At 38.3% G+C, this 18,337-nt stretch overlaps 1 protein-coding gene across 1 annotated transcript; it reads left to right on the top strand.

Annotated features, from left to right (window-relative positions):
• Positions 1-4,978: 4,978 nt before the first annotated feature.
• Positions 4,979-12,770, top strand: LOC129368252 (alpha-N-acetylgalactosaminide alpha-2,6-sialyltransferase 1-like). Its single transcript, XM_055043156.1, has 9 exons — positions 4,979-5,175; positions 5,275-5,527; positions 6,501-6,663; positions 7,024-7,186; positions 9,232-9,370; positions 9,463-9,566; positions 10,707-10,790; positions 11,050-11,149; positions 11,574-12,770. The coding sequence occupies exons 1-9, from the start codon at positions 5,075-5,077 to the stop codon at positions 11,781-11,783; spliced, it is 1,317 nt and encodes a 438-aa protein (XP_054899131.1). The 5' UTR covers positions 4,979-5,074; the 3' UTR covers positions 11,784-12,770.
• The last annotated feature ends 5,567 nt before the right edge of the window (positions 12,771-18,337 follow it).

The following is an 18,337-nucleotide window of genomic DNA, read 5'->3' as shown; positions in this document are numbered from 1 at the left end:
GAAGCTATGAAGAAACAGAAAAGTTTGAAAGCAAAGCAAAGTCATATAATGTAATGAAAGTGGACACGACGACAGTAAACTGCTTCAACTGTGGCCAGCGCGGGCACATGGCGAGAGACTGCCGCCGAAAGACCGCGTCAAAATGGTGCAGCTACCACAGAAGTACAACCCATAGTGACGAGACATGCAGAAGAAGATCGAAACGGAAGGATGATGCCAAGCAGACTTCAGACATGCAGGACAACCATGAGGAGGACCAGACCATGGTATTCAAAGTCAGCCAGAATCTTCTATCCGACATCAAGCTGAATGGAATAATGGTGGACTGTGGAGCCACATCACACATCATCACTGATGAAGAGTTGTTCATAAGAACTGACAAGACTTTTGATCCGGGTAGAGACTACATGGAACTGGCCGATGGAAAGAAGATGAACAACGTTGCACTGAAGCGTGGCGATGCACAGATTGAACTGTTGAACTCAAAAGGGAGGTATGTTAAAGTTACTCTGAAAAATGCTTTACTCATCCCATCCTACCCACAGAGCATATTTTCTGTGATGTCAGCTACAGCTCATGGAGCCAGTGTAACATTCACAGATGGGAAGAATGAACTGATGAGTAGAGATGGTATTGTATTCCCTATTGAGGCACATGAGAAACTGTATTACCTAAGGATGAAAAGCAATAATGAAGGATGCATTGAGGAAAACTTAAATGACATGATGAATAGGGATAAAGTGAAGCTAGCTTGCGATTTGAAGACATGGCATGAAATATTAGGACACTGTAACATGGATGATGTTATGAAATTACAAAATGTGGTAGAGGGAATGAAAGTCACTGACAACAGTAAAATGGAGTGTAACATCTGTACTGAAGGAAAATTTATCAACAGCAGAAACAAGGAGTCAGATGTTAAAACGAGCAAGCCACTAGAGTTGGTTCATACTGACCTATCAGGACCTATTGACCCTATAGGTTTAGAAGGACACAGGTATACTATTTCCTTTACTGATGACTTCTCAGGATCCATTGCAGTCTATTTTCTGAAAAAACAAAAGTGACGTGACTAAAGCAACAAAGCAGTTTCTGGCAGACTGTGCACCTTAAGGTAATGTTAAATGCTTTAGGTCAGACAATGGTACCGAATACACATGTAATGATTTTCAAACGCTACTCAGAGATAAAGGCATTAGACATGAAACGTCGTCTGCGTACTCCCCACACCAAAACGGAAAAGCAGAGAGGCAGTGGAGAACGCTCTTTGAAATGGGAAGGTGTATGTTGTCAGAAAAGGGCTTACCTAAAGAACTGTGGCCATATGCTATTCAGTGTGCTGCACACATTCGCAACAGATGTTATAGTAACAAAACCAAAAACACACCATATTTCTTGATGACGGGAAGAAAGCCCAATCTTTCGAACATGTGGGTATTTGGATCAGAGTGCTACGCGTACAACAACCACCACAAGAAACTAGACTCAAGAGGGGAAAAGGGACTGTTTTTAGGGTACAGCAAAAACTGCCCAGCTTATTTGGTGTACCACCCACAGGTCAGAAAAGTTTCCAGACACAGGCTAGTGAAGTTCATAAAAGAAAATGGTGTTGACCAACAGACACAGACAGATAGATAGATGCCTGGGATCTAGGGATCCAGGACCACAGATACCTCATGCAGACAGATAGACATGAGGTAACACCCTTAACCCAAAATGTTACCCAAAATGTCACCCTAAGTGAACAAGAGGAAGTTAGTCTTCAGGAAACTCAAAATGCAGAGTTTTCAGACTATCTCACTGGGTCTGAAATTGTTGGTGATCAAACTCAAACAAAGCGAAGCAATCGTTATCCAGAAAGAGATAAAAGACTCCCAAAATACCTGGAAGACTACCAATTAGATCCTAAAACAAGAGATGCAACACAAATAACTGTTGATCATTGTTACAGGGCCATTTTTGGTATACCTCAAACATTCAGCGATGCTCAGAAATCACCACAAGCAGACAAGTGGAGACTGGCAATGAGGGACAAAATTGACTCGCTTAAAGAAAACGAAACATTTGAACTGAGCGTCCTACCAGAGGGTAGAAACACAGTTGGAGGGAAGTGGGTATATTCACTCAAAGAAAATGAAGGAAAAGAGATTTTCAAAGCTCGGTATGTAGCAAAAGGCTACAGCCAAACAGAAGGTATAGACTACCATGAAACTTTTGCTCCCAACAGCTAACATAACATCAGTCCGAGCATTGATGCAGATAGCAGTTCAGAACAACCTTAAAGTACATCAGATGGATGTCAAAACAGCTTATCTGCATGCACCAATTGAGGAAGAAATTTACTTGGAACAGCCTGAGGGGTTTGAACAGCAGACAGAAACAGGACAGAAATGTGTGTATAAATTAAAGAAATCCCTGTATGGATTAAAACAATCAGGGAGAAATTGGTACAAACTCCTAAATGATCATCTTGAACAAAACAACTTTGAAAGGAACCCAGTTGATCATTGTGTGTACAGGAAACAAACAGAAAATGACACGGTTATCGTGCTCATCTGGGTGGATGACTTGATCATTGCTGCTAGCAGCATTGAAGTTTTGGACAGTTTCAAAGAAACAATGAAATCAAAGTTTAGCATGAAGGATTTAGGCAAAATATCGCATTTTCTAGGCATACATTTTGAACAAAAAGAGGATGAAATGAAAATTAGCCAAAAGAAGTACATCCTAAAAATGTTGGAAAAATATGGAATGTTGGACTGCAAACCAAGATCCACCTCATGCGAACCAAGACTTGATCACAAGAAAAATCATGAGTCTGATGAAACGAAAGTAATGAATCCTACAAACTATCGTGAGATAGTAGGTAGTCTGATTTATGCCATGACTTGTACCAGACCAGACATCAGTTGGATCGTGAGCAAACTTTCACAGACATTAGCTAAACCTATGACAGAGGATTTAGTGAATGCTAAACATGTTCTAAGATATCTAAAAGGTACTTGTGACTATGAACTAAGTTTCAAGAAAAACAATAAAAACTTGAACCTTATAGCCTACAGTGACTCTGACTGAGCATCCTCTGTAGAGGACAGGCGCAGCACCACAGGTTATTGTTTCAGTTTGACACCACAACGTCCAGCCATTTCCTGGAAGTCCAAGAAACAACCAACTGTGGCTCTTTCCACATGTGAGGCTGAGTACATTGGGTTAACAGCTACTACACAAGAAAGTCTATACTTAAGTCAACTCTTAAATGGTATGGATAACAAGAAATACAACAAGAAATACAACAACACTTTATGGTGATAACCAAGGGGCCATTGCATTGTGTAAGAACCCTGTGAATAGACAGAGATCCAAACACATTGATGTGAAGTATCATTTTATACGCGATGCACTGAGAGAAGGGAAAATCAATGTGGTGTACTGTGCATCTGAAAAGATGTTTGCTGACATCTTAACCAAACTTGCATCAAAAGCAAAACTGCTGAAATTTAAAGAATGGTTTTTTGGACACTAAATATTTGAAGGTACAGAAGATGAGAACAAGGGGGGGTGTTGGAATATGTTCTCATCTTAACCTGTCTTTAAGTTATCTTGTGTTATGTGTTCATGGTTACTGATTTACTTTGTAAGGTACAGCTTTATGTTCTATATCCTGTCACTCTGTTTATGTGCATGTTGTACTGTTGTTGTCCACTGGGGGCAGTGAGAGCGAGTTCTTATATATAGGCAGCACTGTTCTAGAAAGAACCAGATGAAGAAAAGTTTTCTATATGCCTGACCGTTCCACAATAAAGAACACAGCTATCTAAGAAAAGAAGTGTGGTTCATTGTGAAGATGAGTGCAGAACAAGAAAACTCAAACGCAACAATTAAGACTCTGAATTTTGTTGCCATTCAACTTTGCACCATTTAAAATAAAAACAAATCACTAAGTTATGTTAAAAATACAGAAAATCACACGCAATTGGTACACCAGCAACATTTCCTGAGAAGTTTATTTCTGTTACAACCTCCTGCCGCTCTGAAAGCACGTTCTGCCGAATCCTCTCTTTTTATTTGTTTCAGGGTGTTTCCTAGTTACACATATGTTGCAGCTCTACAAAATAGAAAAAGGTCACACAGCTGCAACGTGAGTCAGAATTACACAGCATATCTTCTGGAACACTTGTCCGTGTATGACAAAACAAAAACATGTCATGCGTTTCACACAGTCTTTTGTGTCGAGGGCATGGGATTTTCTTGCCAAACTGTTATCTGCTGAAACTGGCTGCAACTCAAAACATTCATGTGGACTGCTCCCTTCAGTGCCTCCTTAAAACACACTCAGAAACATAATTAAAGCAAGTCAGAATAAATAATAATTTCATTAGTTTAATTCCTCATTTGTCCAGATGCCACCCATTAAACCTTAATTATAGCTTTTAATTGATGGCTACTTTGGAAATAATGCCACCTGTTGTTTAAAAGGAAATTTAAATCAGCGCTCCTGAAAATGCAAAATTATAAGTGTGTCCATTTCATAAACATGTACCGTATGGCTGCAGGATCAGAAGCAGATGATCAACAGGGAGAGAGAGAGAGAATAATGATTGACTACAGGACCAATCCGCTGGCACGTTTACCTGTTTGCATTAGTTTTCATTTGCATTCGTGTTTTCTCAAAAACCCCGTTTGAATTTTGTATTTCATACATGCACAATCTTTCACAAAGCTGCAAGGTGGCTTTTGAAAACTGACATGAGAAAAGGATTATTTTATTACTTGTTCCTTTCCTTGAGCTTCGTCTTTGTGAAATTATAAAATTTTCCTGGCAGTGTCACCACACCCTGATATAGTCCTACCCACCCTTTTCTCTCCCTGTGTGTGTAATATTTTCATCTGGGTGTCTGAGTATGTCTGAGTGACTTTTTTTGCTCTGCTGGTCTAAAAGTCATGATTTCAGTTCCACGCTGCTGCGTATCATGCCAACTTCAACAAGGACTCTGTAGGGCAACCTCACAAAAGTCGACTTTGGTGTTTAGCTGAGAGGCAAAAAAAATTAAAAATCCTCCACTTTTCAGCATTGATGATGGGTCGATCAGTTCAACTGTGGTCTTTGGTGCTGGTGATATCGGCAACTATTATCTTTTTTATGCTGTTCTTGGAAAACTCAGCAAGAGAAAAAACGTAAGTGCTTTTGAAGTTTCTATAACAAGAGATTTAAACTATTTTACGTTTAATTAGCTCACAATGGTGATAATTAAGATCTCTTTCAATTTCATCAAGTTTAAATTACAACTGGATAGCTATGTCAAGAACATACAAAGCAAGTGGAGAAGACAAGCTGCTGCACACCGGTGAATTATTGCAAAAGAAGGGAGAGTTGACTGCAGCAAATACAACAGCACTGACATCTGATCCGGTTGCATCCACTTCTTCTGAAATTCCCATTCCTATGATTTTGAAAAAGTTTTTCAAGAAGCTTCCTCAGTGGAGTTTTGAGGATATTTATAACTTGGATGCTCCACCCAGACCTACGGTAAGCATTTTAAGATAATAACAAAGTGTTAATTTATGGTTGCCAGCAGAACAGCTTGAGCTTGGGTTCACTTGTTTGCCTTTGGTGTGGCTTTTATCAACAAGTGCTAAATCTTTGTGTGCTTAGCTGTCATCTGATCAATCTGCAGAATGCTGCAGTCATAAATCTTTTAGAGAGGTTACCGCTTTGCGAGCAATTAAAAAAAAAAAAAAGAAAATTAAGTATCCTTGTATTTTGTAACAGATTCAAGATTTTACAAATGATTTTTTAAAAGAAGATTTTCATTGATTCAAGCAAATTGTACTTTTTTGGGGGTTAGAGAAGCAAACCTCAATAAAATGTTACTGGTTCTTTTTGTAAAAAAAAAAAAAAAAACTTTAATACTAAGCATAAATACAAACATGATCCTAAAATCTATGCCCTATAGGATACCTGGTTATTATAACTAACATACATACTTAAAATCATCCGAGACATTATTTAATGAAGTATAAAATAGGCCATTTCATTGTCACCTGTGGTAATGACTGTTAAAAGTTGAAAATTTGATGCTTTGTGAAACAAACCATTCTGCAGAATAACAGAATGTGCATTTAACGCTGTCCCCTTTTGAATTTATTATAATATTCCAAAAATGTTGTACGTCTAAAACGTATTTTAGAAAATCTCAGATTAATGACAGATTATTTACCTCGAATCTCATCAGTGTAAGATTATTTTATTTTGCACCAGAGAGGATCAAATGACGTCATAAGAAGGTGATGGGAAACTTCGCCATAACCTGAATGGAATGTTTTCTTGGAACTGGATTTATTCTTGGTGGCTGGACCGGAATAATTTCTACTCATAATGAATCAATGAAAAAAAACTTTATTGCGACATTGCAATGTTGTGAGATGTTGTGCCAGAATGTCACATTGTCACACAATTTTCAGTTTTAGTCTTGCTTTATCTTGATGTTTTCTCTGCTCAGGCTTGTCCACAGTCTCTGCGTAACTCCAAGGACGAGGACTTCCAGAAAGCTTTCCTTCCCAACATACGCATGTTTCTGCACAAAGACAACTTCAACATCAGAGAGTGGAACCGGCTCTCACATTTTAATAATCCGTTTGGTTTTATGCAAATGAAGCATGATGGTACGTATTTTCTCACATAGCAAGTGAAAGCTACTTATAATCTTTCTACTAGGATATTAGTACATCTCAGAAAATGTGAATGTTGTGTAAAAATTCAATGTATGGTCATTTTATAGAGATTTGTTAAATGTTTTGCAATTTTAATGATAAAGTATTTCGCCCACATCTGTCAATTAGATTATTACATCTTTCCAATGTAGAAATCAAAATTTCTGTAAAAGAAAACTGAAAATAAGTGTAAATATTGAGAATCTAAGGTCTTGAGTTACAATCTACTAAAATATTTTAATATTTACAACAAAAGCATGCTAGCAATTGTTCAAGTTGCAACTGAAATTTGTTAAATTTTTTTGTTTTCAGATGTAATGCCTGTTGTGAAGCTGATCCCAAAGCCCAAAGAGCCGCTGCTCCTCCCAAAACCAGGCGGGGACGGCTGCGTCCACTGCGCCGTGGTGGGAACGGGTGGCATCCTGAACGGCTCAAAGATGGGCGCCGAGATTGATGCTCACGACTACGTGTTTCGGTAGGAAACCAAAAGAAAACAAGCCTGTTGCTGAGCAGCTCAATGACTGTAGCAAATTACAGTCTGGTCAAACTGGGTGGAGACAACAGTGTAGGTTTTCACAGTCTGGTGCACCGTCAAAGATTTACTGAAAGTGAATAATATGTGACCTATTACTTTATAGGTGACATGTAAAATAATAACTTGACAAAGTGTTTCTTTTTTAGTTTAGCTGTTCTGTACTCATCTTACCGTGTACAGATGAGGACACGGTAAGATGTACATCTGCAAAATGAAAACACTGTTTCAGTTCTAGGATGGGATACAGAATTAATGTTTGTTTTACAAAGATTATTCACATTCTTGACCAACTATGTAAAACAGCATAGATGACACAGAGTTTTTTTTAATCTAACATAGGCAAAGAAAAACGGAATGCATAGCAAATATATGCAAAAGTATTTATGCTGCTTGAAATTTTCAAGATGCTGCGATTTACTTAGAACCACAAACCTCACCATGGATCACACGTGATACATCAAAACAAACAGATTATTGTACAGTTGAAGAAAAATGATAGATGTGACATGAAAGTAGATTTCACATGCTTTACTCTGATATTTCAAAAGAAAGTTCAGGGTAAGACATTTCCTCATGATTACTAAGTAAAGTATTGTCAACGTGTGAAACTGTGGCAGCCAAAATATGAGGAATAATCGTCTTAATGAAATAAAGAAACAACTTGCAAATGAGACATGAAGGTGAAAATGACAAGGAAAACAAAAACATGAACGCAAAGAATCAAGGACAAGACGGGACGTGGGACCAGGGACAGAAGCGGAACAAAGGAATCGAGAAGGGAAATCATGAAGTTTAATAACTTTTATCTGATTAGAAACAGTTGGCTGGTGAGTAACCAGGTCCAGCTGAGAAGGGACCAGTGAGGCAGGCTGAGGGAGAGAGAAATGGCGGCAAATCCAAACGTAAACATGATTTAAAGATTTAATTTAAGGGTATCAGAGAAAATGGTATTGAAAATACGACATGTTTTAAGAGTTTTATTTGTGAAGACAAAGTGGCTTCATTGTATCATTTTGCAGCCATTTCACAATGATGAGTTATTTTGATCTGATCTATTACATACAGTTTCAATTAAAATTATTTAAAGCCACAAAATGGTTATATGAATACTTTGACAAAGCACTTGGTAAAATCTTTGACAACAGTTGAAAACTTACAAAAAAACGTGAAAAAACAAAAAGAATTAACATCTGTTGAAGCAGACAGAATTGCTGAATCTATTACAGTTATATAACAATTGCATAGCAGGATGCAACGCAAAGTCCCTTTTGCAATTAAGCAGCATGAACTCTTACATCTGGATTATGAAATAAATCTGAAACCGAAGTATCTTATATAACCTCAGCTACTCTGGTAATTATCCCTCAACAAGGTGGCACCTTTTTATCAAGCTATTAATATTTCCACACGTTTTATTTTTGTCAAATCAGAAGGAGTGTCTTTGGCTCAATGTGAGCACATCATAAAAGTATTGGTTAATTTATGAGGAAACCATAGACATAAATTAATAATACAGTGATTGCAAATTTACCAACGCATATTGGGGTTTTATAGTTCTCATAAAGTTTCAGAAATTTTTGGTTCACTGCAGAAAATGAAAAGGTGAAATAAGAGTTTTGTCTTTCTGGATCTAAACAACAGAACAACCCTAAACACTGAAGTTTTGCTGTTGCAACTATAAACCAATGTGTCCTTTTATTTTTCTGTCTTGCCTTATAACAAAAAAAAAAATTGTTTAAATTTGTCTAAGGAAGAAAAGTTTCCATTACCTACTTTAATATTGTTTCTTGTATTGTGTTAGTTCACAAAATAAAACAGGAACAAATGTCACATTTTTAAAGGGCAACTCACCAAAATGAGCAAATAAAATGACTGGTTTAAGCCAATCCATCAGTTTTTTCCAGTAACACCTGGGACTTTGTCAGACTTCGACAACCTGACAGTATTCCAGTGGATTTAATTTCAAATTATAATTTATGTGACAGGATGAACGCCGCGGTGGTTGACGGTTATGAGGAAGACGTCGGAAACAGAACATCAGTTTATGTTCACACTGCTCACTCCATTACAGCATCCCCTATTTTTTACCACAAGTTTGGATACAAGGCTGCTCCTCATGATGAGGTATTAAACCAACAATTTATGTAATATTGTGTTATTGTGTAATATTCTATTAAAAAATTAAAATGACTTTGTCTTGCTTTTTCTTCTAACAGGGTATAAAATACGTCCTGATTCCTGAGGGCTTGAGGGACTTTCAGTGGCTCAACGCCGTCATCAAAGGAGAAAGAGTCTCTGATGGGGAATATCGTAACAGGAAGTAAGCATCAGATTTTACACATTATTATTAATATTATTGTTATTATTATTATTGGGGACATTTTCTGCATATTTGCATGGGAGTGAAAAACTTGTGTATCCGCATTCCTGCTTCAAGGACTGTGGTTTGATCAGGGGTCATAGGTCAATTGACCCAATCATGGATGGATCATAGTTTTAATGGAAAATTCACAGTTAAATTATAAATTTTATTCACAGTACAATCATGAGCTCAATCCATGGTGAGAAATAATTTTTTTCTAAAACTTTAAATTTTTGTAGAAAAAAAAAACAAATTCATATTTATCACACAAAGGAGAAATTATGATAATTTCTTCCTATTTTGGGCACAATTAGCAGAAAAATTAACATGTAGCTGTAGCCAGGCAGTTGGTAAACTAAGCCATCAGAAATTCAAAGTGCAGCAGGTTTGAACAGGAGGCATTGTGAGACACACAGTCATAAATGACTTCATCAGCCCAACTGTAAAGGGTTTAAATAGATAGAAGTCCGCAGTGCGGATGTAGCGTGACGTTGACTGATAATGAATTTATTTGACACAAAAGATGAAGTACGTGTCTCTACCAACTGACAAACACACCCACAAAACGGAGCGAGCTCCAGTTTCTGGCAGGAGTGAGCAGAGGGGTGAAGATTGTGTGTCTCAGTGCAATGACGTGTTCATTCTGTGGAAAAAATAAATATGCTGTTGTGAATGTTTTTTGCTTCAAGGTATTTGGTCACACTGCGATAACATACTCTGACATGCAGTGGTGACTGCATGTTGGATTTTCCTCCCATTTCAGGCAGTTGTGGCGCTCTAGCAGGTCAAGCAGGCCCAGCTGGTTTCATTCTGCCTCTTAATTGGCAGGGAATAAAATATAATTGGGCAGCTTGGTGTGCTGTGAAAGACGATTTCTTGTCTGCTTGAAATCCTGGCTTTTGGTTTTTGTCTCTTCATCTGTTCCCTGGTTTTATTGTTGCAATCCTCTTCTTAAAACCCTAGACTGAGGTAACACATACAAAGGCAGAATAAAAGGAGTTTTTTATAATCGTGTCACTTTAGAAACCATTTCAACCCAGACAAGTTTGAAAAGAAGACATTTATCTTTGTTTTATATTTCATTGTTTTGCTCTTCAGCGCCAGGACCTACTATTCAGGCCAGTACAATGAGACCCGGTTTTATGTCCTGCACCAGGACTTTCTGCGATATGTACGAAACAGGTCAGTGTTTCTAAACAAACATCCTGTAGATTAACTTCTCTTTTCTACAATAAACATGACTTTTCCTCACCTAAAGATTCTATAAGATGAACTAGAACTGTTTTGTTGGCCATGGAGTCCATATTCAACATATTAAACGACATTTAAAGATTTTTTTGGGGTGTTAACTGCTTTAAATCAAAATGTATCCAACGTGATGTCATCGTCCCTAGCATGTAGTTTGTAGTGTTTTTTCTCAACCCTTTTTCTTCGTCCCCAGGTTTTTAAAATCAGACAATCTGAATTGGGGTTACTGGGCTATCGTCCGACCAACCAATGGGGCATTTGCTATTTTCACGGCTCTGCATGTTTGTGACACAGTAGGTTTATTTTTGACACAATACATGTTGTATCAGTATTTGGAAAAGAGGTGCAGTCATTGTAGGTGTGTTCTTCTGAGAAAGCCAGGGTTTCAAGAGTCAGATTCTGAATCTGATAACTAAGAGCACACCTTTTGAATCTGATTACAATTAGAATCTGAATGTTATCATCTAGTTCACATGGACAATGTTGTGTGTTTCTGCAGTACATTTCAATTGCATAGGAATGAGTGCTGATCGTCTCGGGTTATTAATAATCATGGAAAGAAACGTTTCACTGCTTCTAAGAAATCTGAATGTTATCAAAACATAAAACCATCTAGTTCACAAGGACAATGTTGTGTTTCTGCAGTGCTTTTCAATCGCATAGGAATGAGTGCTTACTCCTCCCTAAATATTTAATAAAGTGTTCTGTCATCCCCAGGTGAGTGCGTACGGTTTCATGACTGATGACTACAGTAAATACTCCAACTACTACTTTCAAAAGTACCTGAAAACCAACGTAGTTTTCTACGCCAACCACGACTACATTATGGAGAAGAATTTGTGGAAGAGCTTCCATGAAAGAAAAATAATGAAGCTTTTTCAAAAAACTAAACCACAGGAAGAGACAGAAAAGCCGCCACCGCTCTGACACCCTGAAAGCAAGTCAAACCATTTACTGTCCTGATCAGCGATTTTAAAAACAGGTTAATACTGCTGCACTTTAAGAATCAATCAATCAATCAAATTTTATTTGTATAGCACATTTCAGCTACAAGGCATTTCAAAGTGCTTTACATCATAAACACAAAACACAAAGGCATGCAACATAGAATAAAATACCAAGGTTTTTTTTTTTCTTTTCTTCCCTCTCTTTTCCCTTTCTTCCCCCTTCCCTTTGACACGGAATTTAAGCGCCTGTTACCGCTGGACTCCGCCGTCCGTTTAACCACGGGTATTCGCCGGGCCCCGTTCCCCACAACAGAAAAAAAAAATAATTACATACATATCCACAAAATCAAATTCATACATATTACATTTCAAATGCAACTCTAAACAGGTGGGTTTTTACTTGAGATTTGAAAGAAGTCAGGGTTTCCACTGTTTTACAGTTTTCTGGAAGTTTGTTCTTATTTTTTGGTGCATAGATGCTGAAAGCTGCTTCTCCTCTTTTGGTTCTGGTTATGGGGATGCAGAGAAGACCAGAACCAGAAGACCTGAGAGGTCTGGAAAGTTGATACAACAACAGCAGATCTTTGATGTATTGTGGTGCTGAACCATTCAGTGATTTGTAAACTAACAACTGTATTTTAAAATCTATTCTTTGAGCTACAGGGAGCCAGTGGAGGGACTTTAAAACTGGTGTTATGTCTCTATTTTCCTGGTTCTAGTGAGAACGCGAGCAGCAGCATTCTGGATCAGCTGCAGCTGTTTGATTGATTTGTTGGACAGGCCTGTGAAGACGCTGTTGCAATAATCAATGCGACTAAAGATAAACGCATGAATGAGTTTCTCTAGATCTGGCTGAGACATTAGTCCTCTAATCCTGGAGATGTTCTTCAGGTGATAGAAGGCCGATTTTGTTACTGTCTTTATGTGGCTCTGGAGGTTCAAGTCCGAGTCCATCACTACTCCCAGGTTTCAGGCCTGATCGCTAGGTTTTAGTTGTAATAACTGAAGCTGGGCATTGACTCTAGATCGTTCCTCTTTAGGTCCAAAAATAATGACTTCAATTTTATTTTTGTTCAGCAGGAGAAAGTTTTGGCACATCCACACATTTATCTGTTCTAAACATTTATTCAGTGATTGGATGGGTTCAGAGTCACCTGGTGACATCGTAATGTAGAGCTGTGTGTCATCCGCATAGTTGTGGTAGCTAATATTATTTCCTGTTATGACCTGAGCTAGTGGGAGAATATAAATATTAAATAAGAGGGGTCCTAGGATTGAACCTTGGGGTACCCCACATGTGACCTTTGACCTCTTTGATGAGAAGTTTCCAATTGAAACAAAGAAATCCCTGTTCTTTATGTAGGATTCAAACCAGTCGAGCACCGAACCAGAGAGTCCAACCCAACTTTCAAGTCGATTCAGTAATATATCATGGTCGACAGTGTCAAAAGCTGCACCGAGGTCCAACAGAACCAGCACCGTGGTTCTCCCACAGTCCGTATTTATATGGATATCATTGAATACTTTTACGAGGCAGTCTCCGTGCTGTGGTGAGCACGAAAACCAGACTGGAAAGTGTCAAAGCAGTTGGTCATCATGAGGAAACTATTTAATTGTTTACACACAGTTTTTTCAATAACTTTGCTGATGAATGGGAGGTTTGAGATTGGCCTGTAATTCTGCAATAGTGATTTGTCCAGGTTGTTCTTTTTTAACAGTGGTTTGATGACTGCTGTTTTCAAAGCCTGGGGAAAACACCTGATGTAAGCGATGAGTTTACTATTTGGATCAGATCAGTAGCAATAACAGGCAGGACTTTCTTAAAGAAATGTGTGGGAAGGACATCAAGACAGCAGGAGCTTGACCTTCATTGACTTATAATTTCTTCAAGAGTTTTATAATTAAGTAGTTGAAAGTAGGTCATTTTTTCCTGTATTTGTTTTGTTTTGGTCCAGCAATGGTTCTGGCTTTGAAGTTGATGTGCAGATTAATCCTCTGATTTTTTGGATTTTCTCTGAAAAGAAATCAGAAAACGTATTACAGGTAACATTAGATTGGAATTCAGGTGGAAACGTCACAGGAGGGTTTGTGAGCCTGTCAACTGTTGCAAATAAAGTTCGAGCATTATTGATGTTTTTGTTTATGACATCTGCAAAGAAAGCCTCCCTTCCATGTTTTAGTGTTAAGTGATAGTTACGTAGTTTTTCTTTGTAGATGTCATGATGAACGTGAAGTTGAGTTTTACGCCATTGTCGTTCTGCCCTGCGGCAGACTTGTCTTGCAGACCGAACTATTTGTGCATTTCTCCATGGAGATTTCTTTCTACCAGTCAAAACCTTTACTTTAATTGGGCAATGGAATCAATGATATATGAAACTTTAGACTGAAAATCATCTAACAACTGATCTACATCATTACAGTTTAAGGGTGAGGAGGAAGAATAGATTTGATTAAATGTTTCTGCTGTGTTTTCTGTGAAAGAACGTTTTGTGACAGTAGCTGTTTGTCCAAGTGGGTCAAAGAATAAAGAACCTTCAAAGATAACAGCGAAGTGATCCGACAGGGTGACATCAGTTACAGAGACATTGGAAATATTCACACCCTTACTGATAACCAGGTCCAGTGTGTGTCCTTGAGTGTGTTTGCTTGTTTGACATGTTGTGTTAAACCAAAATTTTCTAAAATATCAGAGAGCTTTTTTGCTCCTCTGTTTCGGGTTTGTCCACATGAATGTTAAAATCACCAACAATTATTAAACAATCATAATCAATGCATATGAGAGAAAGAAGATCATTCAAGTCAGTAAAGAAATTTTCCACATATGCTGGTTTTGTATAAGTTAGTGTCAAAGTTCGTTTGAAGCCTTTAACCTGAATTCCAAGATACTCAAAAGATGTGAAATGACCGAAAGAGATTTTACTACAGTTTATGGTATTTTTAAATATAGAAGCCACGCCTCCTCCTTTTTTATGTTTTCTGTTCTCACTTTAAAAATTGTAGTCAGGAGGCGCTGATTCAATTAGTACAATTTGGTCATTATCGTCATTCAACCTTGTTTCTGTCAGAAACATAACATCAACATTATACTCAGTGATGAAATCATTAATTAATAGAGCTTTAGCACAGAGTGATCTGATATTTAAAAGAGCTACTTTAAGTGGCTTGGAGGCCAAAAGATTTTCAGTCTGAGGTTCCTTTAGGCAGGGGATCACTCTGAGGTTTGAATTAGGACCGCTGTATTTCATATTTCTATTTTTTGTAAATTTTCTTGTAGTGATCCGGACAGGTAATGTCCTGTTCTGCATTTCCAGGGGGCCAGATGCATTCTGGAGGAAGACGGGTGTAAAGATAATATCTGGTCCCCAGCCTCAGACCTCAGAAACGCAGAGTGATGGATCCTCTGGGAAGTCAGGGGGCAGGTTGCTTAAATGTAGTGAGGTCTGCTACGTGCTAAGGAGAGACGTGCCGAGGCGAACCTGTTGATTCATTCCATCTGTAAATTTAAGAAACTCTGGTCCGGAAGACATTTCTTCATTGGTATCCATTGAATCCTGTGAATGATTGGAGGAGCAGAGAGGGAGGGGGGAAGGAGCGAGGGAAGCAGTCGCTCCATCTCCAGTCGATTTATCAGCTTGTTTTGGAATATTGTGCTCCTGATCCGGGGAGCGTTCCATCCTGGTCAGACATCCTTGAGCCTGTTCTTCTGACGCGATGATCCTGTTGCTGTCCTTGTTGATAAAATAAAAAAGGTTTGCAGCGAGTAGCTTTATCCATGTTTATTAAGATTGCGTCCTCCTCTTCCAAAAAGGTGAAAGCGCTGCCAATAGATCCAGAGGTTATCGATGAAGGTCACTGAGCTGGTAGAGCATGTTTTAATCAGCCATTTGTTGATCGTGAGCAGCCTGGAGTGTTTTTCGTCTCCCCATTGAGGCGATGGAATTGGACCACTGAGAAATAACTTCATTCTCAGTTTTCCCATAGTGTCCAGAAGAATGTTAAAGTCCTTTTTCAGAATCTCAGACTTTTGCTTTGCCAGATCGTTGGCTCCAACATGCACAACTAAAGTCTGAATATCTGGGTGATCAGTGGTTAGAGAGAGCAGTTTGTTGGTTAAATCAGATACAGTGTCACCAGGAAAATACATCACTCTTGTTTTCCTTGGATTGCAAACGTCACTGATTCCCTTCACTGCCTGATCTCCAACAATAAGCACTTTTGGGTTACCTTTAGTTTTCCTGGTGGTCGCTTTGTCCTTTGGAGCTTTGGGGGATGGATGTGTTGGTCTTGCGTCACTGTTGATATTTGAAGGCGAAGTTTCACTCAGAGGCTCAGGCTGGAGTGCAGAAAATCTGTTTTTCAGTGGGATTCCCACAGAGTCAGAATGTTTTGAGGCTCGGGCAGGTTGCTTTGTCCCTGGGAGCGGGGTCGGTGGAGGCGTTTTGGTTGCAGCTGCTTGATTGTCTTTCTTTGGTGGAGCAGGTGTTGAAGTTGAAGGTGGGTTTCGGGTCAGAGCCGGCCACCCTGATTCGTCCAGGTGCGGGGTTCTCCCTGATAATCGTCTCATCGGATCCACAGTGCCAGACTCCCGTTTCGGCTTGGCACCCAGAGCGTTCCAGGGTGAGCTGCTCGGTGCAGGGCTCCCGACCTCTCCGTTGATTTGAGGAAGGGTCGTCTCATTTCCACAGGCAGCGTTGATCTCAAAGTTCACCTCCAGCAGTTTGATCTTCATTTCTATAAACTGAAGTCGTTGTAAAATGCTGCTCATGTCCTTGGGGTCAGTCGAGGCATTTTGCCCTGGTTTAACTTGGAGGTAAAGAAAAGTAAGTAAAATAAAAATAAAAGTAAGAAAATCCCCCAGTCCTTAGGTTAGTAGTAATCCAGTTAAATGTCAATAATGTAAATATAACTATAAAACTGTCGCTTTAAAAAGTAATTCGCAGGCAGAGTTATCAGGAAGGACGAGAGAGAGCAGGATAAGCTGTTCCTCCTTCGGCAGTCAGAGGATAAGAACGTTTTAGTTCCTTATGCTGCTGCACTTGAGGAGTCATAGTCTTACATTTAAAATAAATTTGAAGAGCACAGACAGAGAAGACGCCCTGTGCAGTTAGATGAAGAATATGTTTGTGAGTTATTTTGGCCACACTAATGTTTCACTGTTACAGTTGAATGTTTTCAAAGCTGTGTGAATTATCTCAGCGCTGAATATCTGTTGGAATTTTTTTTCATTTATTTTTAATTTCTTTTCATTCACATCCAGATTTGGGAAAATTGTCAAGCATCTTAAATCCAATTTTAAGAGATTGCTCAGAATTGTTTCTCCTGATATTTGCTTGTTTGTAACTTTATATGTACTTTTAAAGCTGTGTCTTTTTCCTCTGTTAGCCGTATCTCTGTATTAAAGTGTGTGGAACCATTACTTTAATGTGTTTGAGCATTTATTACGATTTTGTTTTTATTTAACCATGGTTATTTCCTAAGTACTACCAGGTTTATATAACAAGTTTGTAAAATTATTTTTACAAACTAGTGTAGACACTTCAGAAGTAGCTTTGTGGGAGTCGTAATTTTATCATCAAAAATCATCTAGTTTTTCATGTTCTTATAAGAGATAATTAAATTTTTGACTGGATAATTTAACAACGGATGAACTCCCTGATCATAGAGTTAAAAAGCCACTCCTTCTTTTTCTCTGCCTTCAACCAAATGATTTGTGAGAAGAACAAATAAAAATAAAATGGAGTGTTTGCAAACCTGCCAGCTAGAACAAAAGTTGTATTGGATATTCAAACTGGAAATGTTAGTTGAAACTAAAGCCTATGCCCATTTTTCTGACAGGACAGAATGACTAAATGTTCTGTTGTGATCTTCTCATACATCTAAAACAAATACGGTTTGTTTACAACTTTAGATATAAAAGGACTATAAAGGACTTTGGACTTCCTGGTTGCTGAAATGAGCAATACAACTCAAGTTGACTTATCCAAAAGCAAATCTCTCATCAGATTTACAATCAGGTTTACCATCTGATCATTTTTATTTTTTGCTGAGCACTTTGGGTTACATTAAAAGGTGCCAAAGTTTAGTTCTATCTAAATAAAACTAAATTGTACTAAGTTTCCCTCTTACAAACACTGTGGCAAAACTATGTTTTACCATCCTCGCCCTCACAGCAGCAGGTTCCTGTTCCTTTAAATCCAACATTCATGTGCGTGCACACACCTGAATAAATGCAGTTATTCTGCACCATCAATCTAATAAATGACAATGAAGTATTGTTTCTATTGAGACTTTTGAAAGAACACCAAATGTCAATAAAAAACTACATGGCTCGGTTTTGTCTTACTGCTGCTGTGCAGTAAATTCAAGTTCAAGAATTTCAGCCCCATCCAGTTACTTTTTTGTACGACTTCTTTGAGCAAATTCCTCTCCAGATCTTGCAGGCAATTCTCATCTGTCATATCTACAAGGCGTGTTTTCTTTTCTGACCTGTGAGACCTCCTTTATTAAACATTGACTTATCAGGTGCATCCTTGT

The sequence above is a fragment of the Poeciliopsis prolifica genome, unplaced genomic scaffold, assembly GCF_027474105.1.
Source record: "Poeciliopsis prolifica strain line A6 unplaced genomic scaffold, Auburn_PproV2 SCAFFOLD018, whole genome shotgun sequence".
Lineage (NCBI taxonomy): Eukaryota > Metazoa > Chordata > Actinopteri > Cyprinodontiformes > Poeciliidae > Poeciliopsis > Poeciliopsis prolifica.
This window is presented reverse-complemented; position numbering and strand designations above follow the sequence as displayed.